This window comes from Hypanus sabinus, chromosome 14 (assembly GCF_030144855.1).
Source record: "Hypanus sabinus isolate sHypSab1 chromosome 14, sHypSab1.hap1, whole genome shotgun sequence".
NCBI classification, from domain to species: Eukaryota; Metazoa; Chordata; class Chondrichthyes; order Myliobatiformes; family Dasyatidae; genus Hypanus; species Hypanus sabinus.
This window is the reverse complement of record NC_082719.1, coordinates 96,940,797-96,966,909: the sequence shown is the minus strand read 5'-3', so window position 1 is coordinate 96,966,909 and position 26,113 is coordinate 96,940,797. Positions and strand designations below refer to the sequence as shown.

General features: G+C 43.5%; 1 protein-coding gene across 2 annotated transcripts; it reads left to right on the top strand.

Moving 5' to 3' along the window:
* Positions 1 to 807: 807 nt before the first annotated feature.
* onecut2 (one cut homeobox 2) lies at positions 808 to 24,949 on the top strand. 2 transcript variants are annotated; one of them, XM_059988623.1, is made up of 2 exons: positions 808 to 1,915; positions 24,657 to 24,949. In XM_059988623.1, exons 1-2 carry the CDS (start codon positions 808 to 810, stop codon positions 24,947 to 24,949), a joined length of 1,401 nt encoding a protein of 466 aa, XP_059844606.1. The 2 variants fall into 2 exon arrangements, with proteins under 2 accessions (XP_059844606.1, XP_059844607.1); XM_059988624.1 differs by lacking the exon at positions 24,657 to 24,949 and adding an exon at positions 4,008 to 4,119 and having other exon boundaries at positions 850 to 1,915.
* Positions 24,950 to 26,113: the final 1,164 nt, after the last annotated feature.

Genomic DNA, 26,113 nt, shown 5'->3' with positions numbered 1-26,113 from the left:
AACAATTGTCAGTTTAAACAAAATAAATTCGTGATTTAAAAATAAACAATACTTGGTTTAGAATCTCAAAAATTATTTCGAATTAGATGACTTGCTTGATCGGTAGGAAAACAACTCTTGGAAGAGAATAAGAAAACACTGACTTACTTAGAACCCGGAAGTTAATATTGCTTGGGAAAAAATGCTAAGGTCGTTGGCGCGGTGATGCGGACTCCTGTGGAAAGCTGTGGTGCTGCTGTTGGGGTAGGGAGGGAGGGGGCAGGGGGTGTGGATTTGTTGTAAGTGGGGAGGGGGTGCTGAGGAGGTGGAAGGGCGAGAGGCAGATTGTACACACCCGTCAATCTAACCTGATAACGGACGTCCCGCCCCTTGCCGCCACTATTGGATAACCAATCTTCAGCTCTTTCCACACAGGCGGATTAAAGAGGGAGCGAGAGCCTCTCATACGCTCTGGACCGGTGTCCATCAGGAACACCCGCCACCCTTTACGTTAAGCAATTTAGGTTGAACCCAGCAGCGAATGCGTCTAGGGCTGGTTCGGGCTGTCTAAACAGTCGACGTAGGAGGAGGAACGGGCTCGGACATGGCGAGAAAGAGTACTGACCCGCCTGAGAGTTATCGGTGATCTTTGCAACCCGTGAGGCCTTAACATTTTTATTTTTCCTTTTCTCTTTCGACATATATGTGTGTTTATATGTATGTGTGTATGTATATACTGTCATCTATACATGCATATATATGTAACAAGAAAATTCCTTGATTTACCAAGCCAAAAGAAAAAAAACATTCTAGTCGTTAATGGACTGAATGAACAACGCGTATAGATGTATAGCCAAAGAGGTATATGCCATGAACCCGGAGATTACAATGGACAGCATTGGGAATTTGCATGGTGGACTAAACCATGAGCAATCCACGGGCGATCTAATGGACAGCCAGCAGCGGCAGGCAGTTTCAGCGGCCCATCGGGAACTGACGACCAGATCTGCAATGGTATCCAGCATGGCTTCCATTCTGGACGGGACTGGGGACTACCGGCCGGAGCTCTCGATCCCGCTGCACCCGGCAATGAGCATGTCCTGCGAGTCTCCGCCTGGCATGGGGATGAGCAGCACCTACACGACACTCACACCACTCCAGCCCTTGCCTCCCATATCCACCGTCTCGGATAAGTTCCACCACCCGCACCATCATCACCACCACCACCACCATCACCACCACCAGCGACTCGCGGGCAACGTGAGCGGGAGCTTCACCCTGATGCGAGACGAGAGGGGGTTGCCGGCTGCCATGAACAATCTGTACAGCCCGTACCACAAGGACATGCCCGGGATGCCTCAGAACCTCTCTCCTCTGTCCAGCAACCCCCTCGGCAACGGTCTGGCGTCCATCCACAACAGCCACCAGGCAATCCAGGGCTACGGGTCCAACGGCCACGACAAGATACTCAGCCCGAACTTCGAAGCCCACCCGGCCATGCTGGGCAGAGGTGAGCAGCACCTGTCTCGGGGTCTTGGCGCTCCGTCGGCGGGAATGATGCCGCATCTGAACGGCATGCATCACCATCACCACCACGGTCACTCAAGTCACCACCAGTCCCACGGGCCCGTGCTGGCTTCCAGCCGCGATCGGCCTCCGTCCTCCTCCGGCTCGCAGACCACCAGTTCGGGGCAGCTGGAAGAAATTAACACCAAAGAAGTAGCACAAAGGATCACGGCGGAACTCAAACGCTACAGCATACCGCAGGCAATCTTCGCTCAGAGGGTGTTGTGCCGTTCGCAGGGAACCCTCTCTGACCTTTTAAGAAACCCCAAGCCTTGGAGTAAACTTAAATCGGGACGGGAGACCTTCAGGCGGATGTGGAAATGGCTGCAGGAGCCCGAGTTCCAGAGAATGTCAGCCCTGAGGCTCGCAGGTAAACCTGGGGGGGGGGGGTGATGCATGTACACTGAGAGATTTGTTGAGAAGCAACAAAAATGTCGCTGTTATTGGAGCCACGCTGCCTTTCATTGACCAGGGGCAACTGCCTTTCTTTGTGATTAGCGGCAACCATACCAGCTTTGTAAGAAGGACCATTCATTCCACCCCCCCCCCCCCCCCCACACACACACACACTTCCAGTTTCCCCACTATAACCACCGCAGAACTCGTCGGGGTTTCTCCTGGGTCGCACAATAGCTCTATGATGAGACAATCCAATATTCCCCTTAACGAAACGACACACCCACAATAGTAACGTGGCCAAGCATCAGCATCTGATTACCATTCAATTAATGCCGGGCTCAAATGCATTTCTTTTATTGGACGCTAAACAAATTCGCAGTTTCACTCCCTGAATCAATGCGTTCTGCCGGCCGGTACCTGGACCAGAATAGCCTCCTTTGTAATACCGCAGTCTTTATTCCTATTATTGACGTTAACTTCAGCCCCGTTTTAGGGAACCGCCAGGATTAAATTTTGTAAGGATTTTAATCGGACCATTGTTGTCTGCCCTTGCTTGCTGCCGGCTTCGAATTGGACTTAAGCAACCCAACCAATTTCTGTTCAGTGCGCTGTACCTAGCCGGTTCTCAAATGCGATGGTTTCTGTTTCTGAAATGTAATTGCTTTTAAGCAGAATTGATGCTACTCGCTGGCAGTGCAGTGTTTGGTCTTTAATGCGTAATCAGGAACTGGCTGGAATATCCTTAACGGATAGCGGTTATTTGAGTGTCGGGCATTGAGCCCGTTTGCATGTATTCACTCATATAGTTGGGTACATAAGTAAACGGTCGTTTTGTGGTGGAGGATCCCCATTCTGCTCTGGATAAACAGGCTTCGAGGCTTTTTGGTCATGGGTGGAACTGCTTTACCGCCCTCTTGCGGCCGCTCAGCCCGAGCTAATTCCTATTGTGTAGGTCATTGGCTGCAGTTAACAACCACTTAATATTATGTAATTAAATTGTGCATGTTGAAGATTATTCGTCGCATTGTTCTAAAATCTTCTTTGATTCCCACTACATGCATTTTTGAGATGTTGGTCCTTCAAAACGATTGAAAGTAATTGCTAATCACTTTGACAGAGCTCCTGTCAATCAATTAATTTTATGCAGTCTGAAATATTTTTGTGCTCTCTACATGAATAAGTATGCCGCCAAAACTGATAATTTAACCTTCGCAGCCTGAAAGGACAATGGGATCAACTTCTAACGCAAGGCTTAGTTAGATTCATAGCGCTACCTAACTTGATCTTAAAAATAAATATAAAGATTTAGAAAATGCTTCTTTTGCATGGGGCATTCAATGATGCATGAGAAAATTGCACTGTAAATGAAAGAAAAATACATCACGGTCCTGTACAATGTTTGACAGCGGAATATAACTTTATATTGCGTCCATTTTCTGTGATATATTACCACCATTTACTATAAACAGTGTTTGTTTTCATCGCTGATGTCAATGCACGTTTAAACAAATCAGGGACGTAAACCAAGGTCACGTGGCGTAATTGTTGTAATTACACTTCCTATTAAACTTGGCTTTTCTCTTCGTTTAATGCAAGAAGTCCTGTATATCCCTGCACGCCCAGCCTGAGAATCGTAGTGCTTATCTGTCGCAGTTGTTCCATTTTGCCAGCATTCTTTTCCTTCAATCTACGTTTACAATTACACTTTTCACTCTGCTTCCCAGTTGATTAGGACCCATATTTTTTTTAAAACTACAAGCAATTTAATAAGATTTTCATTTACGGTTTTGTAAAGTACAAGTTTTTTTTTCAGGCATAGGCATCGCCGTGCCAACAATCATGCTGAAGTATTTGAGATTATAAATCGTCAAATTAGCCGGTATAATAACATAACTAGAATTAAAATACATTCGATCGATAAATCAGCAACGGCCTCTCTGAAAGCATTTGCAGCCATTAGCTTTTGAATTCAGCTACACTCCAGAACTGAAAGATAGAAGCGATGTTTTTTTTAAAAAATTGCTTTGAAATTGTAACCCGGTTTGATTGTCTGTGCATTATAGTAAACCAGCTTGACCAAAAGACATCGGAGCGGAATAAAGATGGCTATAACTGCATCTTCAGGAATATGTGACCACCGAACATTATCAAGGCACAATCCAAGCCGCAAAGCTCAATCACAAAACAAAAATAAAACAGCGGCATATTTTTCATTGAATGTGTTTTTTTTAATTTGTAGTCGTACCAGATAAATTTGCAACATCTCTTAGGTTCGCGATCAATTCTCATCTGAATAATTGGATTGTTGATTGCACAGCTGATTTAGTGTATATAAACACCATGCAATTAAAAGAATAACCAACCAGTAAAATAAATATTTTACACCATATATCGTATATTTATCGAGATCGTACATTACGGCATCGCTGCCGCAGAATGAAAAAGTTAAGAAGTTAATACTGGGTATTCCGCAACAGGGTTCGGAAGATATAAATTCTTATAATTGCTCGTTAACTTGGGCTAAATCTAGACCAAGAGAAAGAGAGAGAGAGAGATGACCAGAAAAGCAACAACATTTCATTCTGCGTCTGGGATTTGTACGAGTCCTCGCGAGAGCGATGTTGCTGGAATATGAAGCGATTTTTTTGTTAAGTACGCGCGATCTGTAGATGTTCTTCTCTATATCGCCCGGCGATATGATATGCTTACTGGCCGTGCTTTGAAAAGAATCAGAGAAGCCGCAGATATGAATTATTAATGAAAATCTCTGCTTGACCGGTTGCTTACTGCAACGTCACTCTTGCTTTTGGTCTTCAGCAGAGGAAAATCTGGGGACTCGTCCGCCTGTGAAGCAGATCGCTTTGTCAACCAGTATCGGGCTGATTGTTCCCAAATTTCCCAAATTGTTCAAATCGCCCAAATTATAAGATTAAAAGAAATGAACGTTATCCTGACGTATGGATATTCAAGAGAGTCCTGATGCGGAATCCATCTATAAAACCAATAAATTATCCACAATACTGACACCAGTGCGATTCCTTTAATCCCGTCGTCATTCCAGCGACTCGGATGAGTTGTTGGTTGTTGTTGGTGCAATTGGGAAATTAATAATTGAAACTCTCTCGCTTCTGGTGTTTGCCTCTGGCAACCCCTTGTGTGAAAGGGTTACACCTTATTAATGTTCACTAATGTAGAAAGATTCCTAGCAACTGCGGGTTGGAGGAATGGGGGCGGGGGGGGGAGGGTGGTGGAGGACAACTGAAACAGTGCCGTTTATTTTATCATAGCATTTCAATAAATGAGGTTATGTCACTTTATAAAAAAATCTGTGTATATGGACGTGGATCGATGAGGATAATCTTTAGAAGATTAAAAGGGCATTAATGCTGGCAACAATAACATAAACCTAAGGACCTGGTTAGACATTGATTTGGAATCTGATCCGGCTTGTTCCAGTAACACTACTACAGTCTTCCCGGCACTGCCGTCCACATTATCATCTCTTTGTCTCCTCTAGTTTGAATACCCTACTCGCTACTATTTTAACGACACTTAATTTGCACAGACCATGACAATGATGGTTCACTTAGGGTTTTTTTTACAACAGAGTCTATTTTTTAATCGTCGGTTCATTTCGTTCTGTCTATATTCCGACCAAAGCTATAATAGTGCCATTGCCCAAACTTGCTAATGTGAGTAGAGAACGATTTAAAGAGTTTAACTAAAACGTTAATAAAAGTATAACATTAAATCAAAATAAAAATACTAAAACATTAATGAATAAAAGTTCGCCAACATTTAATACATATATGTTGCGGGTAACAGAGCACCCCAGTGACTGGGCGCGCGGGTGACAGAGCACCCCAGCGACTGGGCGCGTGTGCGACAGAGCACCCCAGTGACTGAGCGCGTGGGTGACAGAGCACTCCAGTGACTGGGCGCGGGGCCAGCGACTGGGCGCGTTTGCGACAGTGCACCCCAGTGACTGGGCGCGCGAGTGACAGAGCACTCCAGTGACTGGGCGCGGGGCCAGCGACTGGGCGCGTTTGCGACAGTGCACCCCAGTGACTGGGCGCGCAAGTGACAGAGCACTCCAGTGACTGGGCGCGGATGACAGAGCACTCCAGTGACTGGGCGCCCGTGTGACAGCGTACTTCAGTGATTGGGCGGGGGAGGGGGGATTGGGGAAGTATTTCACAGGGGAAAGGCTATTATCCATGAACAATTCTTGAAACTTCATCTTCCTGGCTCTATTTAAGGGCCTAAGTCAACCTTATCAAAAGTCGACACTTCAACCGAAATTACACTTCAACCAAAATTAATTCATTTAAGATTTAATCGATGTCCACTTATTGTCGCTAACAAAAAAAAACTGACAGGAAGATTGTATACGTTATTTTGTCTGAGATCAAAACTTTGCTGGACTGCACGTGTGGTGACGATTGTGATTTTGGTGATGAGAACACATTCAACGCAGAAAACTGCAATTCTAAACGATTGGATGTGCAGATTTTTTAAAAAAACTCGCCCACTCGGCGCTCGTTAAACGACTACGCACGACGAAAGAAACTACATTCCAACATGCTGTGTCACTACAAATGTAAATGTGCTTTTTGATGTGAAGGACTGCCGGCGAAAAGTTCTTGCATTCGAGCGTTAATTAGGCTCTCTTCTGGGACGCATGATAAGGAACCGGCGGCATTTGTAGGTGATGGTTTGCAGTCAGGGCTAGGGAACGTGCGGTGGGGGGGTTGGAAAGAGGGTGAAGGTGGACGTGGCCTTCCACCATGTTACAGTAGTGAATGCGGTTCCATTCGGCGACTGCAGCCACATACCGTTTCGATTTACAAATGATGCAGAAGTCTTCGGAAAGACCGGAATGCATAATTACATTTATTTTCACAAATATTATAAAACTCATTGTTCTCCTGGTATTTGAGCATTTTTCTCTTAGATTCAGCTTGTTATAAACATTTGGATAATATTTGCCACATACGAACCTGAATGAGGCGAACATTGCAGCGAGCGCGTCTTCTAATTTAACTGTTCCTAGATTGTAACTTCCGCAACCAACCTGATTAATTGTTTCTTATTGATTATATTTGAAGCCGTGTTCTTTTTAAGGCCTTTATTAATAGCCTTATATATCTTGTTCCAGATATGTGTTTGATTTCTATTTCAATTGACTTTGTAAAGAACAAGTTCCTCGGGGTCGAACATATGTTTGATTTTCAATTTGAAATACTTTCCAAATATTTGAAAAGATTGTAGATGTTTAAATTTTTTCCATATGTAATTGCATTAATACTTGTATTGCATATCCTTCCTAGTACCCGAAAATCTAGACAAAATAATTTAAGATTTAAATCCAACTTTTCAAAAATGGCTACCACGTATTTCAACAATTCTACAGTGTAGGTTGTAGAGATACGTTCTCAGTTGTACTGAGATCTTATACTTCGCCTTCGCCGTACTGTAACCAATACGGAATATTTATTTTACATGCATGTAATATAATTGAAATTATTTAAGTGGACAGGAATTGGGTGTTTTCTATAGTGGGGGAGTCTAGAAGCAGAGGGCACAGCCTCAAAATTTACAACATTTAATATTATATTTAAATATTAAATCTTAAATTATTTCGTATAGATTAAATACATTCCAAATTAATGCTGTTTTAAAGTAAAATATACTCGGAGGCCATTTTTGGAAAATTACCTAATATTTCAAATCATACACGGAGGGCCAATTTATAAGCATAAAACATTTTTCTGGTGCAAATTGGATTTTTTTAACCGATATTATTTCTACTACAATGTTTGACAAAATATTTGGCAGCTTTAAGAGGAATAGGCCGTTGTCAAACATCAGGCGTGAGAGCTATACATAATATACAGATTTTAACAGCATAATTGTGTATATCGATATGTATTGTTCTCCTGGGATTCCCACTTATCAGTAGGACATGTAACAATGTAAAAACAACGAACGTAATTTAGACAGTACGGTATTGTTCTCGCCTATTAGACCAGTTTCTTCTTATTATTATCTAGAGATACAGTACGGTAACAGGCCATTCCACCCAATTACGCGCATGTGACCAATTAACCTACCAACCTGTTCTGCGCGTCTTTCGAAGGTGGGAGAAAACCGAAGCACCCGGAGGAAACCCGTGCAGTCACGGGGAGAAAGCACAAACTCCTTACAGGACAACTGCGGGAATTGAACCCGCGTCGCTGCCGCTGTAATAGTGTTGTGCTGCCCCCCCCCCCACACACATCAATAACCCCAGAATAATTGTTTTCAGTGTACGTGTAGCGTGATGGTTAACACCGCGACCTGGAAAGAGTTTCTACGTTCTCCCCGTGGCCGCGTGGGTTTCCTCCGGGTGCTCTGGTTTGCTCCCACAGTCCAAAGACCTGCCGGTTGATAGGTTAATTGGTCATTGTAAATTGCCCCCTGATTAGGGCAGTATTAATTTATGGGATTGCATGGGCCGTGTGACTTGTCGGGCCGGAAAGAATCATTCTGCGCTGGATTTCGATAGAATAAAATAAAACATATAAACAAAATCTTAAAAGTCACAAAATATAATATAGTTAGTGCAGAATTAACCCTTATTACGAAGCAATCCTCGCACTTAAAGTAATTTATGATTTGTGACTTATAAGATTTAGTTTTGGCCTTGACATTGAGATTTGTCTTGTTGAAGTTCCGCTCGTGACGAATGTGATAATTTTTTCTCCAAGGTTGAATTATATTCTGTCAAAATGAATAGCCTCTGCCCCAAACCTCCTCCCACCTCCCCCGCTGCTCCTTGTCGATACATTTTGCAGGCTGTTTTGTGCAGACTCTTCAGGCCAAGTTATTGGGTGGGGGTCGATCGGTTCTTGATTAATCGTGTCGTCAAAGTGAAGGCGGGAGAATGGGATTGAGAAGAAGAATAAATCAAGCCATAATGGAACGGCGGGGCAGACTCATTGGGCGGAATGACCTAATTCTGCTCCTATGTCTTATGGTCTTAGCCCATCTCCCCTACTGGTGCATAGACCGCCGACAGTAACTTGCCAGGGTGCTCGGACCTAGGCCAGTCTTTCATGTTATCACCAGGTGTAACCCATCTTCGAAGATCCTTCCTTTCCCAGCGATGAGGTCTTTGGAGCTCCTGTTGACGTTTGTAGGTTTTACAGGATGGGGTTGCTAGCCCCATGCCCAACCCCTCTCCTTTCGCAGCTGGGCTTGGGACCGTCCTTGGCGGAGCTTTTGTTCACATTTCTTAATTTGGGAATTTCTGACGGGATGTTTTCTCTCTCTCCCTCTCTCACCTCTACCACAAAGAACTTTGGCCGGCCCAACTGCGGGTCAGTGCAAACAAGCCATGTTTTATTTGTGGTGTTAGTGACACGCCGACATCGATTTTCATTTTATCACATCCCGAGTACAGAACAATGGAGAACTCGCCCAGTAAAGCTCTCCATCTGAGGCTTTATCAGCAGCCACGTTCATTTGATATAGGAATAGGGAAAACCTTCACTATCGATCGCATCGATTCGGCCTTTCCCTTTAAGGAAACCGCACATTCAAAGAACCTCTTGCATAGATTTGCCGTTTACCCGGATGTTGTTCTTTTTAAATGCGCCATTGTCATTCGATTTGTACCTGCTGGGAAATACAAGAACACCTAAGAGAAGTGTTCTGCACGCGCGAGCACGGAACAGCCAGTGGCAGAAGGACGTCGTTACGCTATCGTCTTTCAGAACTGCGCTCCTTTCCTCTCCGTTTTAATGAGTTTTACAGAAGAAATCATACCATTCCTATACTTGTGTTCGGCCTTTGTGGTAAGAGGACCAGGGCATGCCCTCTTCCCTTTGCGATCATCAGGGAGGAAGTACAGGAGCCTGAAGACAAACACTCAACATTTTAGGAACAGTTTCTTCCCCTCCGCCATCAATTTCTAAACGGACAATGAATCCATGTGCACTATCTCACTATGTTTTTGCATTCGTTTTGCACAACTTATATACGCTATAAATCAGTATATATAGTGTGTGTGAGTGTGTGATACACTGCTGCTGTCGAAAGTCAACTAATTTTACGACTTATGCCAGTGATATTAAACTTGATTCTGATTCTGACCTTATCTCAATTCTACAAAGTGCAGATTGTAGATATACATTTTGAGTTATCTTGAGATGTTATAAGTTATAATCAAAGCATTATATCCAGTATAAAGCATTTATTTTACATATAATAAGTGAAATTATTTAAGTGGATGTGGAGAGGATGTTTCCAATAGTGGGTGAGTCTAGCACCAGAGGGCACAGCCTCAGAATAGAGGGACGTTCATTTAAAACAGGGAAGAGGAGTTTCTTTATCCTAATGGTGGTGAATTTGTGGAATTCATTGCCACAGGCAAGTGTAGAGACCATGTAACTGGGTATATTTAAGGCAGAGGTTGATAGGTTTGTTTGTTTGTTTGTTTATTTATTTATTGAGATACAGCATGAAATGGCCCTTCCAGCGCCTAATCACAAGACAATTTTGCAATGACCAATTAACCTACCAACTGTTATGTATTTGGATTGTGGGAGAAAATCAGAGCACCGAGAGGAAACCCATGTGTTTATGGAGAGAACATACAAATTTCTTACAAACCGTGGCAGAAAATGAACCTGGATCATTAGTACTGTAAAGTGCAGTGCTAACCACTACACTGCCATGCAGCCCCATTCTTGATTAGTAAGGGTATCAAAGGTTACAGGGAGACGGCAGGCGAATGGAGTTCAGAGTGATATTAAATCAGCCAGAATGGAATGGTGGAGCAGATTTGATGGTCAAATGGCCTAATTCTGCTTTTATCTTATTTTCTCTTATGGAAAGTAAATTCAGCCCATACTAAACACAGTAGACAGAACAAAAACATATCACAATGAATATTGCTTTCTTGTTGTTAACATCCAATTGCACCAATTGTAATTTACTTTAAACATCATTCCTTTTTTGCAGAAGGAAATTTTTCAAGGGAATTCAAGAGAAATGGTGTTAAGTGATGATAGGACAGTCATAACTACTTGCCTGCATCAAATAAAATGCAAAATCAAATGTGGATGCTGGAAGTCTAAAGTGAAACATAAATTCTGTCATTGCTCAGTTGTTCTGTCAGCTTTTGTGAGGAGAAATGGTAAATTATCATGCCTTTTCATCAAAAACACAAGAGGTGCTTCAGATGCTGGAAATCCAGAGCAACCCCCACAAAATGTTAGACCTGAGTCCTGATGAAGGGTTTCAGCCTGAAACCTTTCTGTAGATGGTCTCTGATCTGCTGAGTTCCTCCAGCATTTTGTATTTGTTACTATGTCTTTTGTGAATAACTTTTGGTAAGAACAGGATCAGATATTAATACAGTCATAGACATCAAGTCAAGTCACTTTTTATTGTCATTTTGACCATAACTGCTGGTACAGTACACTGTAAAAACGAGACAATGTTTTTCAGGACCATGGTGCTATATGAACAGTACAAAAACTATGCTGAACTATGTAAAAACAACACAGAAAAAACACTACACTAGACTACAGACCTACCCAGGACTGCAAAAAGTGTACAAAACAGTGCAGGCATTACAATAAATAATAGACAAGAAAATAGACACAGTAGAGGGCAGTAAGTTGGTGTCAGTCCAGGCTCTGGGTACTGAGGAGTGGTGGCTTGGGGGAAGAAACTGGTCGTGAGAGCCCGAATGCTTCGGTGCCTTTTCCCAGATGGCAGGACAGAGAAGAGTTTGTATGAGGGATGTGTGGGGTCCTTCATAATGCTGTTTACTTTGTGGATGCAGCGTGTAGTGTAAATGTTTGTAATGGTGGGAAGAGAGACCCCGATGATCTTCTCAGCTGACCTCACTATCCGCTGCAGGGTCTTGCATTCTGAGATGGTGCAATTTCTGAACCAGGCAGTGATGCAGCTGCTCAGGATGCTCTCAATACAACCCCTGTAGAATGTGATGAGGATGGGGTGAGAGATGGACTTTCCTCAGCCTTCACAGAAAGTAGAGACGCTGCTGGGCTATCTTTGCTATGGAGCCGTCGATATTCAGCAGGGAGTGGTCGCTCCATGCCCTCCTGAAGTCAACAAACATCTCTTTTGTTTATAAATATTATATTATAAAATAATATGGTACAGAAACAGGCTCTTTGTTCCATCCGGCCCATGCTGGCTGCAATGGACTCCCTGCTAGTCCCAATTTCCTGTCTTCTGCTCATAACCCAACAAGCCTTTCCCCTCCAAATACCTCTCAGATATTAGCCACTTCGACTACTTCATCTGGCATCTCATTCCAAGAACTTACCTCTCTTTGTGTAAAGAAATACTATGCAGGAAGGTTTACTTGGGTATGGGTTTGAGGCTATGAGAATAAAACACATCCTGATAAAAGGACATGAAGGAAAATACAGGATACATTGCTAAATTTATTAACCTTCAACCATCAGGGGTCCGGTACCAGCTTGGATAACTTCACACATCTCAACACTGAGCTGATTCCACAAACTATAGATTGACTTTCTCGGATTCTTCAACTCATTTCCTCAGATTTATCTATCTATCTATTGTTTTCTTTTGCACATTGATTGTTTGCCAGTTTTTGTTACTCTGTAATTGATTCTGTTGTATTTCATTGTTCTACAGTGAATGCCAGTAAGAAAGTGAATGTCAGAGTAACACATGGTGACATATAAGTACCTTGATAATAAATTTAGTTTGAACTAAATTTAGAGTGTTGGGGGTGTTGTGGATAGTGTGGAAGGCTGTCAGAGGTTACAGTGGGACATTGATAGGATGCAAAACTGGGCTGAGAAGTGGCAGATGGCATTCAACAAAGATAAGTGTGAGGTGGTTCATTTTGGTAGGTCAAATATGATGGCAGAATATAGTATTAATGATAAGACTTTTGGTAGTGTGGAGGATCAGTGGGGTCTTGGGGTCCAAACGCATGGGATGCTCAAAGTAGCTGCACAAGTTGACTCTGTGGTTAAGACGGGATACGGTGTATTGGCCTTCATCAATCGTGGAATTGAATTTAGGAGCCAAGAGGTAATGTTGCAGCTATATAGGACCCTGGTCAGACCCCACTTGGAGTACTGTGCTCAGTTCTGGTCGCCTCACCACAGGAAGGATGTGGAAGCCATAGAATGGGTGCAGAGGAGATTTACAAGGATATTGCCTGGATTGGGGAGCATGCCTTATGAGAACAGATCGAGTGAACTCGGCTTTTTCGCCTTGGAGTGATAGAGGATGAGAGGTGACCTATTAGAGGTGTATAAGATGATGAGAGGCTTTGATTGTGTGAATAGTCAGAGGCTTTTTCTCAGGGCTGAAATGGTTGCCACAAGAGGACACAGGTCTAAGGTGCTGGGGAGTAGGTATGGAGGAGATGTCAGGGGTAAGTTTTTTACTCAGAGAGCGGTGAGTGCGTGGAATGGGCTGCCGGCAACAGTGGTGGAGGCAGATATGATACGATAGGGTCTTTTAAGAGACTTTTGGATAGGTACATGGGGCTTGGTAAAATAGAGGGCTATGGGTAAGCCTAGTAATTTCGAAGGTAGGGACATGTTCAACACAGCTTTGTGGGCCGAAGGACCTGTATTGTGCTGTAGGTTTTCTTTGTTTCTACGAACTTTTTGAACTTTGAAGTTAAGCATTTCCTCATCTAAGCACCAGCAAGATTGGCAAACTAGAAGTTCTGCAGGTAGATATGTTACCTGGACCAGATGGATTACACCCCAGTGTTCTGAAAGAGCAGAAGCATTTGTAGAGATCTTTCAAGAATTACTAGTTTCTGGAATTGGTACTAAAACAACAAGGGAGAATAGGGTTGAGAGGGATAATAAATCAGCCATGATGGAATGGCAGAGCAGAGTCGATGGACCGAATGGCCTAATTCTGCTCCTTCGTTTTATGTGGTCTTATCGTTTTACTGAAAAACGTGTTTGTACTAGTGATCACAGAGCGCTTGGTCCTGATTGTGTTTACGAAAACGAATACAGTTTAACGCAGGAACTAATGCCTTGAACTTCCCTTTTTTATTGGGGAAATCCTGATTTTTTTTCGTTGTCCCGCGTTTAAATAAGAATGCATAATGATAAGGACCCCCATCAGGGCATGCCCACTTCTCATTGCTACCATCAAGTAGGAGGTACAGGAGCCCGAAGGCACACCATCAACGTTTTATTGTTTTTATACGTTTTTTTTAAATTTTGTTTTGCACTGTACTGTTGCCGCCAAAACAACAGATTTCACGACATCAACGCGAGAAAATTTGACTTATATCAGTGATATTAAACCTGATTCTAATTCTGTAAGAGTTGTAAAGTTTTGCATGTGTCTCGGTACTTTTACCTATCGAATTGATGCAGTTCTTGAATATTTTAAAGAGCAAGGCCGCTGGGGGAGGGATGTGGTGTTTGTGACTATTCCAGCCAGCGCTGTTTAACTTTACAGGTAATTAGAACCCATTATTGATTTTTTCATTTGTAATCCTAATGGGATGCGTGGTTTTGCAATCCATGTCTTCTGAACTCTATCTACGGTTAGGCAGACATGCCAACAGAGAGAGAGAGGGAGAGAGAGAAGGAGATAGAGGGAGAGGGAGTAAGATTAGATCAACAGGCAGGACAGAAACAACTTGGAAATGTAATAATTCACAGAAAGCCGGGAGCCAAGTCTAGCCCGTTGACAGAATCAATGGAAAAAAGAAAAGAAAGTGTAAGTACTCAAGGCAGACATAAACAGGCCTCAGAGGTGTTGAAGTAAGAGAATCGGAGAACACACACGAAATGTTGGAGGAGCTCAACAGGTCCGTTCCTCTAGCATTTCGTTAGTGCGTGTTACTCTGGATGTTCATTATCTGCAGAATCGCCAGTTTTTAGGTAAATTGGACAGGACCTCTGCCGTCTACAAGCAGGGCGGCCACTCTCAACAAGCGGGGACCGGGAACAGATAAGTCACGAATCTAGTCGCAACTTTGTTCAGTCAGCGTTGAAAATGATTTCAAATAAAGTTTACAGATTACGGTTTTGCAGTTTCGATTATAAGCCTTATTGGCGAATGGAATATGATAACCTGTACAGTTTAGACGTAAGGTATAAACTATGAGTATACAATTATACGTACAAATTCTACCTTATTTATCCACTGTTATCAACAGTACCGGTGTATACCTTCCTTGCTTCTGACCTCATTAGACTGAAAGAAAGCTTAATTTAATACCAACTTGTTAAATTTAGAAAGCACGTGGCAGCGGCAAAATGCTCTTGCTAATAATTTTCAAACGCACAACTCCGGCTAAATATCTAACTCCACAACATATCTAAATCGAGGGAAGATATAGCTAACTTACCGATTTTAGATAAATTAGGGGAACTTGAACATGTTCAGGAATTGAAATTGCCAACGGGAATTTACCTGCACACGGTGGCCTGATGGGCGTTTCGGCACCGAATGGAGTGGACGCAGGATTTATTCTGGTGAATATTTTTAAAAAAGACACAATTTAAGACTTTTCATTCAGTGAAACAATTTCACAACCCATGTTGTGAATAAACTGTTAAATACAGAACGTGAAACAATTTAAGGAGCAGTGTGTGAGTTAATGGGTTTATTAAACTGCTGAGTTCAAAGGGCAAGGTTCAGTGTTGGTGCAAGCTAATTGATCCCTTTGCAATATGTTTCTCTGACTGCTTACTGGAGAAATTGCAGGGACAGCCGCTTTGACTCGGCGTTATGCATATTGATATACAAAACAAGCCTACGTGCGAACACATGAACTAACCTGACGTATCACGTTCATCCATTTAGCCCTTTGTTGTTTTACTTAGTCATAGAACTCAGAAGCAGACCCTTCTGCCCGTCTAGTCCGTGCTGAACCATTAATTTCCCTAGTCCCATCGACCTGTCCTCCATACCTCTCCCATCCGTGTACCTATGCAAGTTTTTTTCTTACGTGCTGAATCGAACCCGCATGCACCCCTTCAAGATTCAAGAATGTTTCACGTCACCTCCGCTACACCAGGCTAATGAAATGATTATTACTCATGATCCCATGCAGCGCCAAAGTAAACACGCTGTAAGATAAAAAAACACAATAATAAAAACACACACAATTATATAAATATATAAGAGAGCTTATATACATAAATCAATTGTATGTCCATAAAGTGACGCTAGGTACAAGAGTGTCTGGTATGTAAGGTGACTGACGAAAAATGATAAAAGTACTGGAGGTGGCGGGGAGTGTGAGTGGATAGGTTAGTGGGTGGAGGTACTGGGAAAAGTAACTAGTACTGGGCGTTTTTAATGCAAGCGGTGCTTCTTAAGTAGCAAGATCAGAGGATGTAATTAACCAACTTCATCAGATTGACTTTTTCACTGTTGAAACTGATTGGGAAATAAACGCTCGTTACCCTTTCTGCATGGTACGTGTGTGGATCACCACTGGTGCGTATGTATGCATACCTAAGCCCATCACTCCGACTGGGGATTCGGCCGCCGGCAGCAGCTCACCTGAATCTTTGTCCTGGGCCAGCCTTTGAAGTTGTCCCCAGGTGTAGCCCATCTTTGAAGATCCAGGGATGAGAGTTTGGTGTTTCTGTACTTGTGGATTTTCACGGGATGTGGTTGCTAACCCAATGGCCACCCCCCCCCCCACCCCTCTCAGCCGGGCTTGGAACCATACATGGTGGGGTTATTTATATCATGTGTATGAATAAGAAGGCTTTGAAGAAAGTGCAAGAGGATTACTGTACCAGGAGGTTGGCTAGATTAGAGAGCATGTTCTATTACGGAAGTTTGGACAAACCTTGATTGTTTTCTTTGTAGCGGCGGAGGCTGAGAGGAGATTTGATAGATGTTTATATAATTATGATAGGCATAGATAGAGTAGACAGACAATATCTTTTTGTCAGGGTTGAAATATCTCATATCAAAGGCCCTGCATTTAAGGCGAGAGAGGGTATTGTCAAAGGAGATGAGAGGGACAAGTTCTTTACACACAGAGTGGCGTGTGCCTGGAATGCGCTGCCTGGGGTGGAGGAGGGCACATTAGAGACTTTTATGAGACAGTTAAATAGACACATTAATGTGAGGAAAATGGAAGGAGATGGTCATTCTGTAGCCAAATCGGTTCGGCACAACATCGTGGGCCGAAGGGTCTGTTTTACGTTCTACTGTGGTTACGGGCCACTGCAGTGAACAGCTTTGCAACGTGATTAATAATAATTGTAAAACATGTAATCTGGAACAGACCAATAGAAATGAAGAACAGCTTACCAAGCACAAAATGCTGAGCCCTGACGAAGGGTCTCGGCCTGAAACTTTGACTGTTGATTCCTCTCCGTAGATGCTGCCTGACCTGCTGAGTTCCTCCGGCGTTTTGTCTGCGTTGCTCTGGATTTCCAGCATCTGCAGAATCCCTTGTGTATATGAAGAATACCTTGATGCAGCAGTCTTGAATTTGATTAGGATAATTTAATATATAATCTGTACATTCAACATATGTATATGTATAAATATAATTATATTTTATATAGCATAATAAATAAACAACTTAATAATTAGCAACACAATACAAATGCTGGTAAATTAGCTTGCAAGTAACAGTATTCAAAAATCTTCCAACAATTAGTGTAGAGAACAGGGCAACATGAAGTTATTTATTGACGAAGTCCTTCCTGTTTAGAACAACACGATATTTAAGAAGCATCTATAAAAACATTCATTCTTACTGTTCAAATTACTTTGAAAATACAATGTATTTCCCCATTTTATTGAAATATTGGCTTGACTTGTCACACGTACATCGAAACAAACAGCGAAAGGGGTTATTTTGCGTCAATGAGCCACCATAGTCCGAGGATGTGCTGGAGGCAGCCCGCAAGCTTCGGGCACCAACATAGCAAGCCCACAACTGACTAACACTTTGGGACGTAGGGGTTAGAACATGCCGTCACTACCACGTGTTCTTTTAAATTAGACAACGAAATAGTCCACTGTCAGTATACTTATTTTAGGCTGATGCGTTTAGAAGCAAGAATGCTTTAGGAACACGGGCGTAAACCGGAGCATCCGGAGGAACCGGGACGCCACGAGGAGAACGTACGTTACAGATAGCGCTGGGAATTGAACCCTGTCCAGTGCTGTAAAGCGTTACGCTAACCGATATGCTACCGTGTCATCCCGATCGAGGGCTTTTCCGTTGATGGAATATGTCACGCCCTGACATCTGTCTAGGTTTGGGAAGGGGAGTCGACTTTCCATTCTGAGCAATGGGAAAACACTTTCATGGGGACATCTTATCAGTTAATGCCCAATAGCCTCTGCTTACGTGTGCTCGGCGTTGTGTCTGACCCGAACCTCTGACTGTTCTTGATATGACTGGATTTCTAACCGAGAATTAGCAGCATCGTCCATTTCCCCGCAACACACAATAACATGAACCAGGAGCAAACCTTGTCATCTCTTGCAACACACACAAAAAAAAAATATGCCGGACGAACTCAGCAGTCCCGGCAGCATCTATAGAAATAAGCGCAGTCCCGAAACATCGACTGTATTTTTTCCCGTAGATGCTGCCTGGCCTGCTGAGTTCCTCCAGCACTTCGTGTGTGTTGTTTGGATTTCCAGCATCTGCAGATTTTCTCTTCCTTGTAAACTCTTGTCTTGATACGTAGAGCTGATGTCTGCATCTGAAGCGTATACTGAATCGACTGGTGATTGATCAATTTATTAATTCGATGGCGCAACTAGGGCTACCTTTTCATCAGCGTTCTTGTTAAGGTTATTTGATGTTCATCTGGTTAATTTTCGGAAGCTTACTGGGAAACGAATCCTTGTCTCGGCCCGCTGCGTAGATGCTCCCTGACATCCCCCAGCATTGTTTGTGTGTGTGTGTGTGTGTGTGTGTGTGTGTGTGTGTGTGTGTGTGTGTGTGTGTGTGTGTGTGTGTGTGTGTGTGTGTGTGTGTGTGTGTGTGTGTGTGTGTGTGTGTGTGTGTGTGTGTGTGTGTGTGTGTGTGTGTGTGTGTGTGTGTGTGTGTGTGTGTGTGTGTGTGTGTGTGAGAATCCGGATTTCTAGCATCTGCAGAAATCTCTTGTGAAAAAAAAATCTTTCGTTTGGATTGCGATCTTGGATTAGGGAATTAGCAACAACCCATAGTAAAACCAGGGGCATGTTTTTTTTTGTTGCACTTTTAGGAGTCAATAATTCAATGGATTTATCCATCAGAAAGAAATCAGAGCTCAAAACTAATGCGCTCTTTAAAAGTCCCGTGCCGGCAGCGAGGTGAAACATGTAATTTAAAAAAAACACAAGATCTAAGACTGTGCGGTAATTGCCCGCAATGAAATAATTAGAAATTATCTAATAATCTTTTTCCTGCCTCACCCTCCTGCGCAAGCGAAGAATAGTGGGATGTCGTAATTCCTAATCCGATGTTGACTGAGACCGAGTGTGGATTTTCACTCCTTCATATTCATAAACTAAGCTAGTCAGTATAAAACGTGATAATGACCTGCGCACATTTTTGTCAGACTTCGGCCTACCATTCCCTCTTCTCACGCACCTACCCTCCTCCGCACCTGGCTTTCCCTGTTGCCTTCAAGCTTGATTCCTCCTCCCCCCCCCCCCCCCCACTTCCTTATTCTGGTTTCGGGCCGAAACATCGGCGCTTTATCCCTCTCCACAGAGGCTGCTGAGTTCCTCCAGCATTCTGTGTACAGAATCTCCTGTGTTTGTTAATTGCCTCGTTAGGACATGCAGAAATTGCTATAAACTTTTCAAAACTCGCTGTAATCCTGATCTTCCGGCTTCAACAAATAGTAATTTTGAAACCATTTCATTTTAAATTCCATTCTTAAATATGGTAAATTAAATCGTCACTGTAATGACTCAAGTGTAATTGGCAAAACATAACTGGGTAGAGGCAGAGAGTCGCCAAGCCAACCCTTACTCTGTGCTGAGTTAGCGATTCCTCAGAGCAGGCCGAAGGGATGATGCTACTGTTGACTCGTGTGCTCCAATTCTTTATCCGTTCCTCATCTCTGTCCAGTACCCTTTTCTTGAAAGGGGAAGATTGGACAAGGGCGGTGTTGAGTTTCGCTAAGATATCTCTGCAAACTGAAATATAAACGTCGAGGTGGGAGCAGGCGGGGGAGGCTTGCGTAAATATTAATTTACGCAAGTCAGGATGCATTGCCCTCAGAATAAAGCAGAAGAGAGCGGGAAAAAAGTGCCGATAACGGCGGAAGAGACGTTTATTAGAATCGCCAGTAAACTCTAGCATTTTATTTCTTCCTGTAAATTCTGCAAGAATGCCGACCTGTGCGCTGCATAGGTGGCACCTCGGCTTCGTTAATAAACGTTGATAATTAGTTTACATAACCCTCCCAACCCCTGCTGTTTAATTCCTGTCAGGCCAGTTTAGTTATCAGTGATGGCAGAGACTGATTTTTGAGGCCCGTCCACACTACCAACATCTGCGGAATGCCATTGCGGCACGTTAGAAATAACTTATTGACCCGAGGCAGTTACGCCATCGACGAACTTTACTCGTAGAGTTGATTAATAACCAAGAAGCGATAATTATCTAGATTAGCGACTAACGTAGACATTCCAAATGTATGTGCACTGATTCCAGCTTTCAATCGGCTAGTCGTATTCTTAAATAAGTTTTTTTTTCCAATTTGTCCATAAGACTATAAGACATAAGAGCAGAATTAAGCCATTCGGCCCACCCTGTTTGCTGCTTTCCGTATTGATGCGATACGTTGTATTTACACTCTTTATTAAAATTCATTCAAGGCCAACCATGTTGTACAGGGTCTCTCAACTGTATCTATGATTTGTATCCATTTTACTGGTGTATGTATGTTTAATTTTACACTTTGAGTTCGACGGGAAACCGAGCCTTGTGTTCGAGGATTTGAAACAGATCGAACACGTCCCATGTAAATACAGTACAGACCATTCCCACCATGTTGTGCCGAACTTGTGACCTACTCTAATATTAAATTAACCCTTTCCTATATAACCCTCCATTTTCTGTTATCCCTGTGCCGCTAACGTATCTGCCTCTACCACCACCCCTGGCAGAGCGTTCCATATAGATACCACTCTGTAAAAAAAAAACCCTTATCTCTGACATCCCCTTTCCTTTTCAAAGTTCAATGAACTGCATTTATTATCAAAGTACATTTATGCCACCATATACTGCCCTGAGATTCATATTCTTGCGGGCATTCACAGCTGATACAAAGAAACACAATGGAATCAATGAAAAGCGATACCCAAAGACCGACGACAAACGCTGTGCGTACGAAGTCGAATTGTGCAAGTTCAAAACAATAATAATAAGTAACAGACAATATTGAGAATTGTAGAGACCTTGAAGATGAGTCCATTGGTTGTGTTCAGTGATCAGTTCTGTGTTGAAGTGAGTGAAGATGTTATCCACGTTGCTTCAGGAGCCTAAATGGTTGAAGGGTTTTTCAACGACCTTAAAATTTTACCCTCTTGTATTCGCTATTCCGCCCTGGTGATTTATTCAGAAAATTTGATCAGAATCTTTCAACTTAAATTGGTTATTCACAGGAGTGTCAATCATTAGTACAAAATAATGCTTTCTGGTTATTCTAGAACGCCCCGTCAATTTCACTCAGCTGGGCAGGAGGATTGTGCGTGCAACACCGCCATCGTCTGGCTAAAGATAGTTGTTACCTCCCAGGAGCTCCCTCTGCTTCATCTATCACCTTCTAGCTCAGGGGTTCTCCACTTTTTTATGCCATGGACCCCCACCATTAACCATCCCAGGTTGGGAACCCCTGTTCCATCTTATATTCCTTTTCCTCCACCTCCATCTTCTTATTCTGGTATCCTCCTTTCCAGTCCCGATGGAAGGTATCTGCCTGAAACATCAACTGTTTATTCATATCGATTCATGCTGCCTGCCTGACCTGCTGAGTTCCTTCAGCATTTTGTGTGTGTTGCACTAGATTCCCAGCATCTGTTGTGTTTATGATTTGCTGCTCCACTGCGAAGTCTGTTCGGGGGACATCTATCCTGACATCTATCTTCTCTTCGACGGGAATTCAGTGAGATCGTCTCTCACTGCTCACCCTCCGTGATCTCTGCTTTACCTATTATTTGCAAGCTTGTACTTCTTCCCCTCTCCCCACCTCATTTTCCCCTTTCCTTTCCAGTCCTGATATGCTGAATTCCTTCAGAATGTTGTGTGTTGCAATAGAATATTATCTGTGTAACATTAAAAGTCAATGACAATTACGTCTTCTGGAAGCTTCGTAGATAATAACATTTAAAATCTTGCGCGGATTGATTTATATCCCGTTAAAATAATTAAAGAAAGTCGCGGATATAAAGCGAACAATGACGCCTACCCCGGCTTGCAAATTCAGCACTCCGGACAGAGATTCCGTACCTTGGCAAACAGCAAGGCATAACTCGCAGAGCTGATTTGTTAATAAGCAGATGACGATACTTCTTCTGTTTTGTATTTGGCGCTCGGATACACAGACATCTCGTAAAACAGTTCACTTTCCCCAGCGCACAAAGTGTTGGAGGAATTCAGTAGATCAGGCAGTATCTGTGGAGAGGAGCCACTGAGTTCCTCCAGCATTTTCTATGTGTTTTGCTCAAGATTTCCAGCGTCTGCAGAATCTCGTGTTTACCGCTTTCACCAGCTTTCTTGAAAGCGTCAAATGATGTTACAGTGTGCCTCCATGCGCATTAATCAATTCACCACTCTTCGTCCATCAAAGCCGACGAAGCGGCACTCTACCGCGTCAGGGCAGAAGAAAACGGCGCACGTCTCTCTATCACCAGACGGGACATGGGAGCAGGAGCGCCGAATTATTTCATCTGTTCGGGGACCGAGGCCGATCAGCTGCGATGTCTCCGCGCAACGCTCACAGAATGCTGGAGGAAATCAGGTCGAGCAGCATCTGTGGAAAATAAACAGTCGGCGTTTATAGTCGAGACTCATTAGGACTCGTCCACGTTTCGGGCCAGTTCTGATGAATGGCCGTGGTCCGAAACATAGACAGTTTATTCCTCTCGGTGCTCAAGGAACACAGCAGGCCAGGCACTATCTATGGAGAGGAACAAATATTCAACGTTTCGAGCCGCGACCCTTCATCAGGATCGTCGACGTTTCGGGCTGAGAACCTTCAGTACTGATGAGGGGACTCGGCTCGAAGCGCTGACTGTTTATTCGTCTCCATATATGGTACGTGACCCGCTGAGTTCCTCCAGCATTTTGTGTGTGTGTGTGTGTGTGTGTGTGTGTGTGTGTGTGTGTGTGTGTGTGTGTGTGTGTTCTGGATTTCCGGCATTTGCAGAAGCTCTTGTGTTTGCAGTGTCTCTGCCGTGGGACCGGATCGATATCTCGATCCAGCCCTGCACAGATGGCTACAGAACGTTAGGAGGCGCCTCGGCAGAAGGCTGTGGCCATCATGAGTATAGAATCGGCCCGCTGAATTGGCTGATCCTCCTTCACCTGCGGCTTTTCGTGCGGCTCGCTCGCCAGTTTCCAGGAATCCCAGCAGACAGGAGACAGCCTTTTCAAATAAGACTGCTCAATACACTCCTAATCTGTAGCTGTTGATTTCTAGCCCAGTTCATGCTAAAAGTGAGAACGTCCGCAAAGTTTCGGGAAATGGGGGGGATTCGATCTTTAAATCTCTATATTCAAAACGTAAACGGATGGTTGAAGTTCCTTATCGGCTGAGGTAGTGTGATCTCAGGAATGGGGGTAGCCATGTTTCTCGGAAATTACACATACCGGAAATCAAGGTAAGACGTTTTGAAGTTAGCCTGCAAATGCTAAAACATAGACATTAATAACAGCAGTGGTCAGCTTAATAGACAGTTCGCGGCCCAGCAAGCCCAGCCTAATCACAGGATAATTTACAATGACCAATTCACGTATTAACTGGTCGTCTTTGGACTGTGGGAGGAAAGCGGAGCAGCCGGAGAAAACCGACGCGTTCATGGGAAGGACGGACTGACTCCGTACAGTCAGCTTGGGAACTGAACTCCAAACTCCGATGCCCCGAGGTACAATGGCGACGCGCTAACCACTACACTATCGTCTAGCTTTACCTTGAGCACCCGAGTGTTTCAAAGTTCAAAGTAAATTTATTATCAAAATACGTGTATGTCTCCACATACTACCCCGAGATTTATTTCTTGCAGGCATTCGCAGGAAAACAAAGAAATACTATGGAATCAGTTAAAAATACACACAAGCATCCAGGCATAAGAACAACTGCAAATAAATAAAACTAAACAAAGAAACAAATTAGTCACGGTTAATTGTTCTGTTAGGCTCCGGTTAAAGATGGGTGGGTTGCTGGGTTAGGCCATTTCCGCGATGGAAAGATGGAAATGCAGATACAGTGGATACAGGGTCAGAGCAGTGGTTAGACGAGGGGTTCCCAGCCTTCTTATGCCATGGAGCCTCACCATTAACCGAGGGGTTCATGAATAGGAACCCCTGGGTTAGACTGATTTCCCAGCCACCAACCTGCCGATCAAACAACGTTTTGCAGTACTTAAAGGAAGATTAGTGATTGTGCAGATTAGAGCAAAGTCGCCCCGTTTCGGTACATGCTTAATATTATTCTTTTCTATGTCTCTCCTCTTCGCAGCATGCAAACGCAAAGAACAAGAACAGAACAAAGAGAAGAGCAATACACCAAAGAAGCCACGGCTAGTTTTCACTGACCTCCAGCGCCGAACTCTTTTCGCCATTTTCAAAGAAAACAAGCGCCCTTCCAAGGAGATGCAGATCACAATCTCTCAGCAGCTCGGTCTGGAGTTAAGCACCGTCAGCAATTTCTTTATGAACGCCCGAAGGCGAAGCCTGGACAAATGGCAGGACGAGGCCATGTCGAGCCCAGGCGCTTCTTCGTCCACCTCAAGCACTTGTACCAAAGCATGATTGAGGACAGTGCACCTGAACTGGGCACAACTCAACACCTTTCCCATTTTGTTTTTTTTTTGAAGAGGCTGTTCAGTGGTGAGTGCATAAGCACAATTTTCATTAACACACCTTTTTTTTTAAAGAAAAGGGTCGGCACATATTTTAATGCATCTGGCATTTAAGAATATTCCCAAACCCACTTGAGCGCCTGCTATAAACTGACATCGAGCCCAGGGGTCAGTTCAGTAAATTCCCGGATGTAATCAGGCAGAGCATAAATGTGTTATGTTGCCAAGCAATAACCTGTCTACTGCCCTGCCTAAAGGTTAAGGGTAAATTTTGAAAGGGTAAATATTAGATTTATTTGTAAACTGGTTCAGTTGTCAGTTGGTGGTCAGGCCGATTTTATATGCAGAAAAACGTGCACAAGCACCGAAAGCAAGTGACGCCCATTTTGAACGTGTTTTTATTTTAAACAGCAGAATTATTGGAGAACATTCGTACAATCATGCTACCTCATCACTAATCGGACCGTTTAACGATGGGCTGTCTGTGATGAATATGCAAGCACAAGCTATAAAAAAATCTATCTGGACATTTTCAGGCCTACTTTCACGCTACAGTTTTATTTTCTCCCCCTTTTGATTGATGATTTTAAGCGTGCGCCCGCCGCCATATCCACTCCCTGTGTAGAACTGATAACGCCGAGGCTGCGAGCACAGCATTGAAGTGAATTCCTGTCGGTTATAACATTTCCCCCTCTGTTTACTCTCGGGAAATGTAAGACCATAAGACAAGGACAGTATTAGGCCATTCCTTCATCGCCGATTCACTTCCCCTCCAAACCCCATTCACCTGTCTTCTCCCCGTAACCTTTGACGGCCTTACTAATTAAGAACCTATCAACCTCCGCTGTAAATATGACTTGGTCTCCACAGTCGTCCGTGGCAATGAATTCCTCCCCACCCTCTGGCAAAATAAATTCCTCCTCATCTCTGTTCTAAAGGGACGTCCTTGCATTCGGAAGTTGTGCCCTCTGGTCCTAGACTCTCCCAATACCAGGAACATTGAATCCCAACAGCAGCTGTTAGCTGCCGGAAGGGTAATTTTTTTTTATCGTTCTATGCATGAGTAAGGTTAGGTTAGTACTGCGAACGCACTGAGTAGCCCATGGAAAGGGGG

Coding starts and splice junctions, on each gene's coding strand:
- onecut2 (XM_059988623.1), top strand. CDS start 808: ATGAACAACGCGTATAGATGTATAGCCAAAGAGGTATATGCCATGAAC. Junction 1,916..24,656: donor GTCAGCCCTGAGGCTCGCAG/GTAAACCTGGGG, acceptor TCCTCTTCGCAG/CATGCAAACGCAAAGAACAA.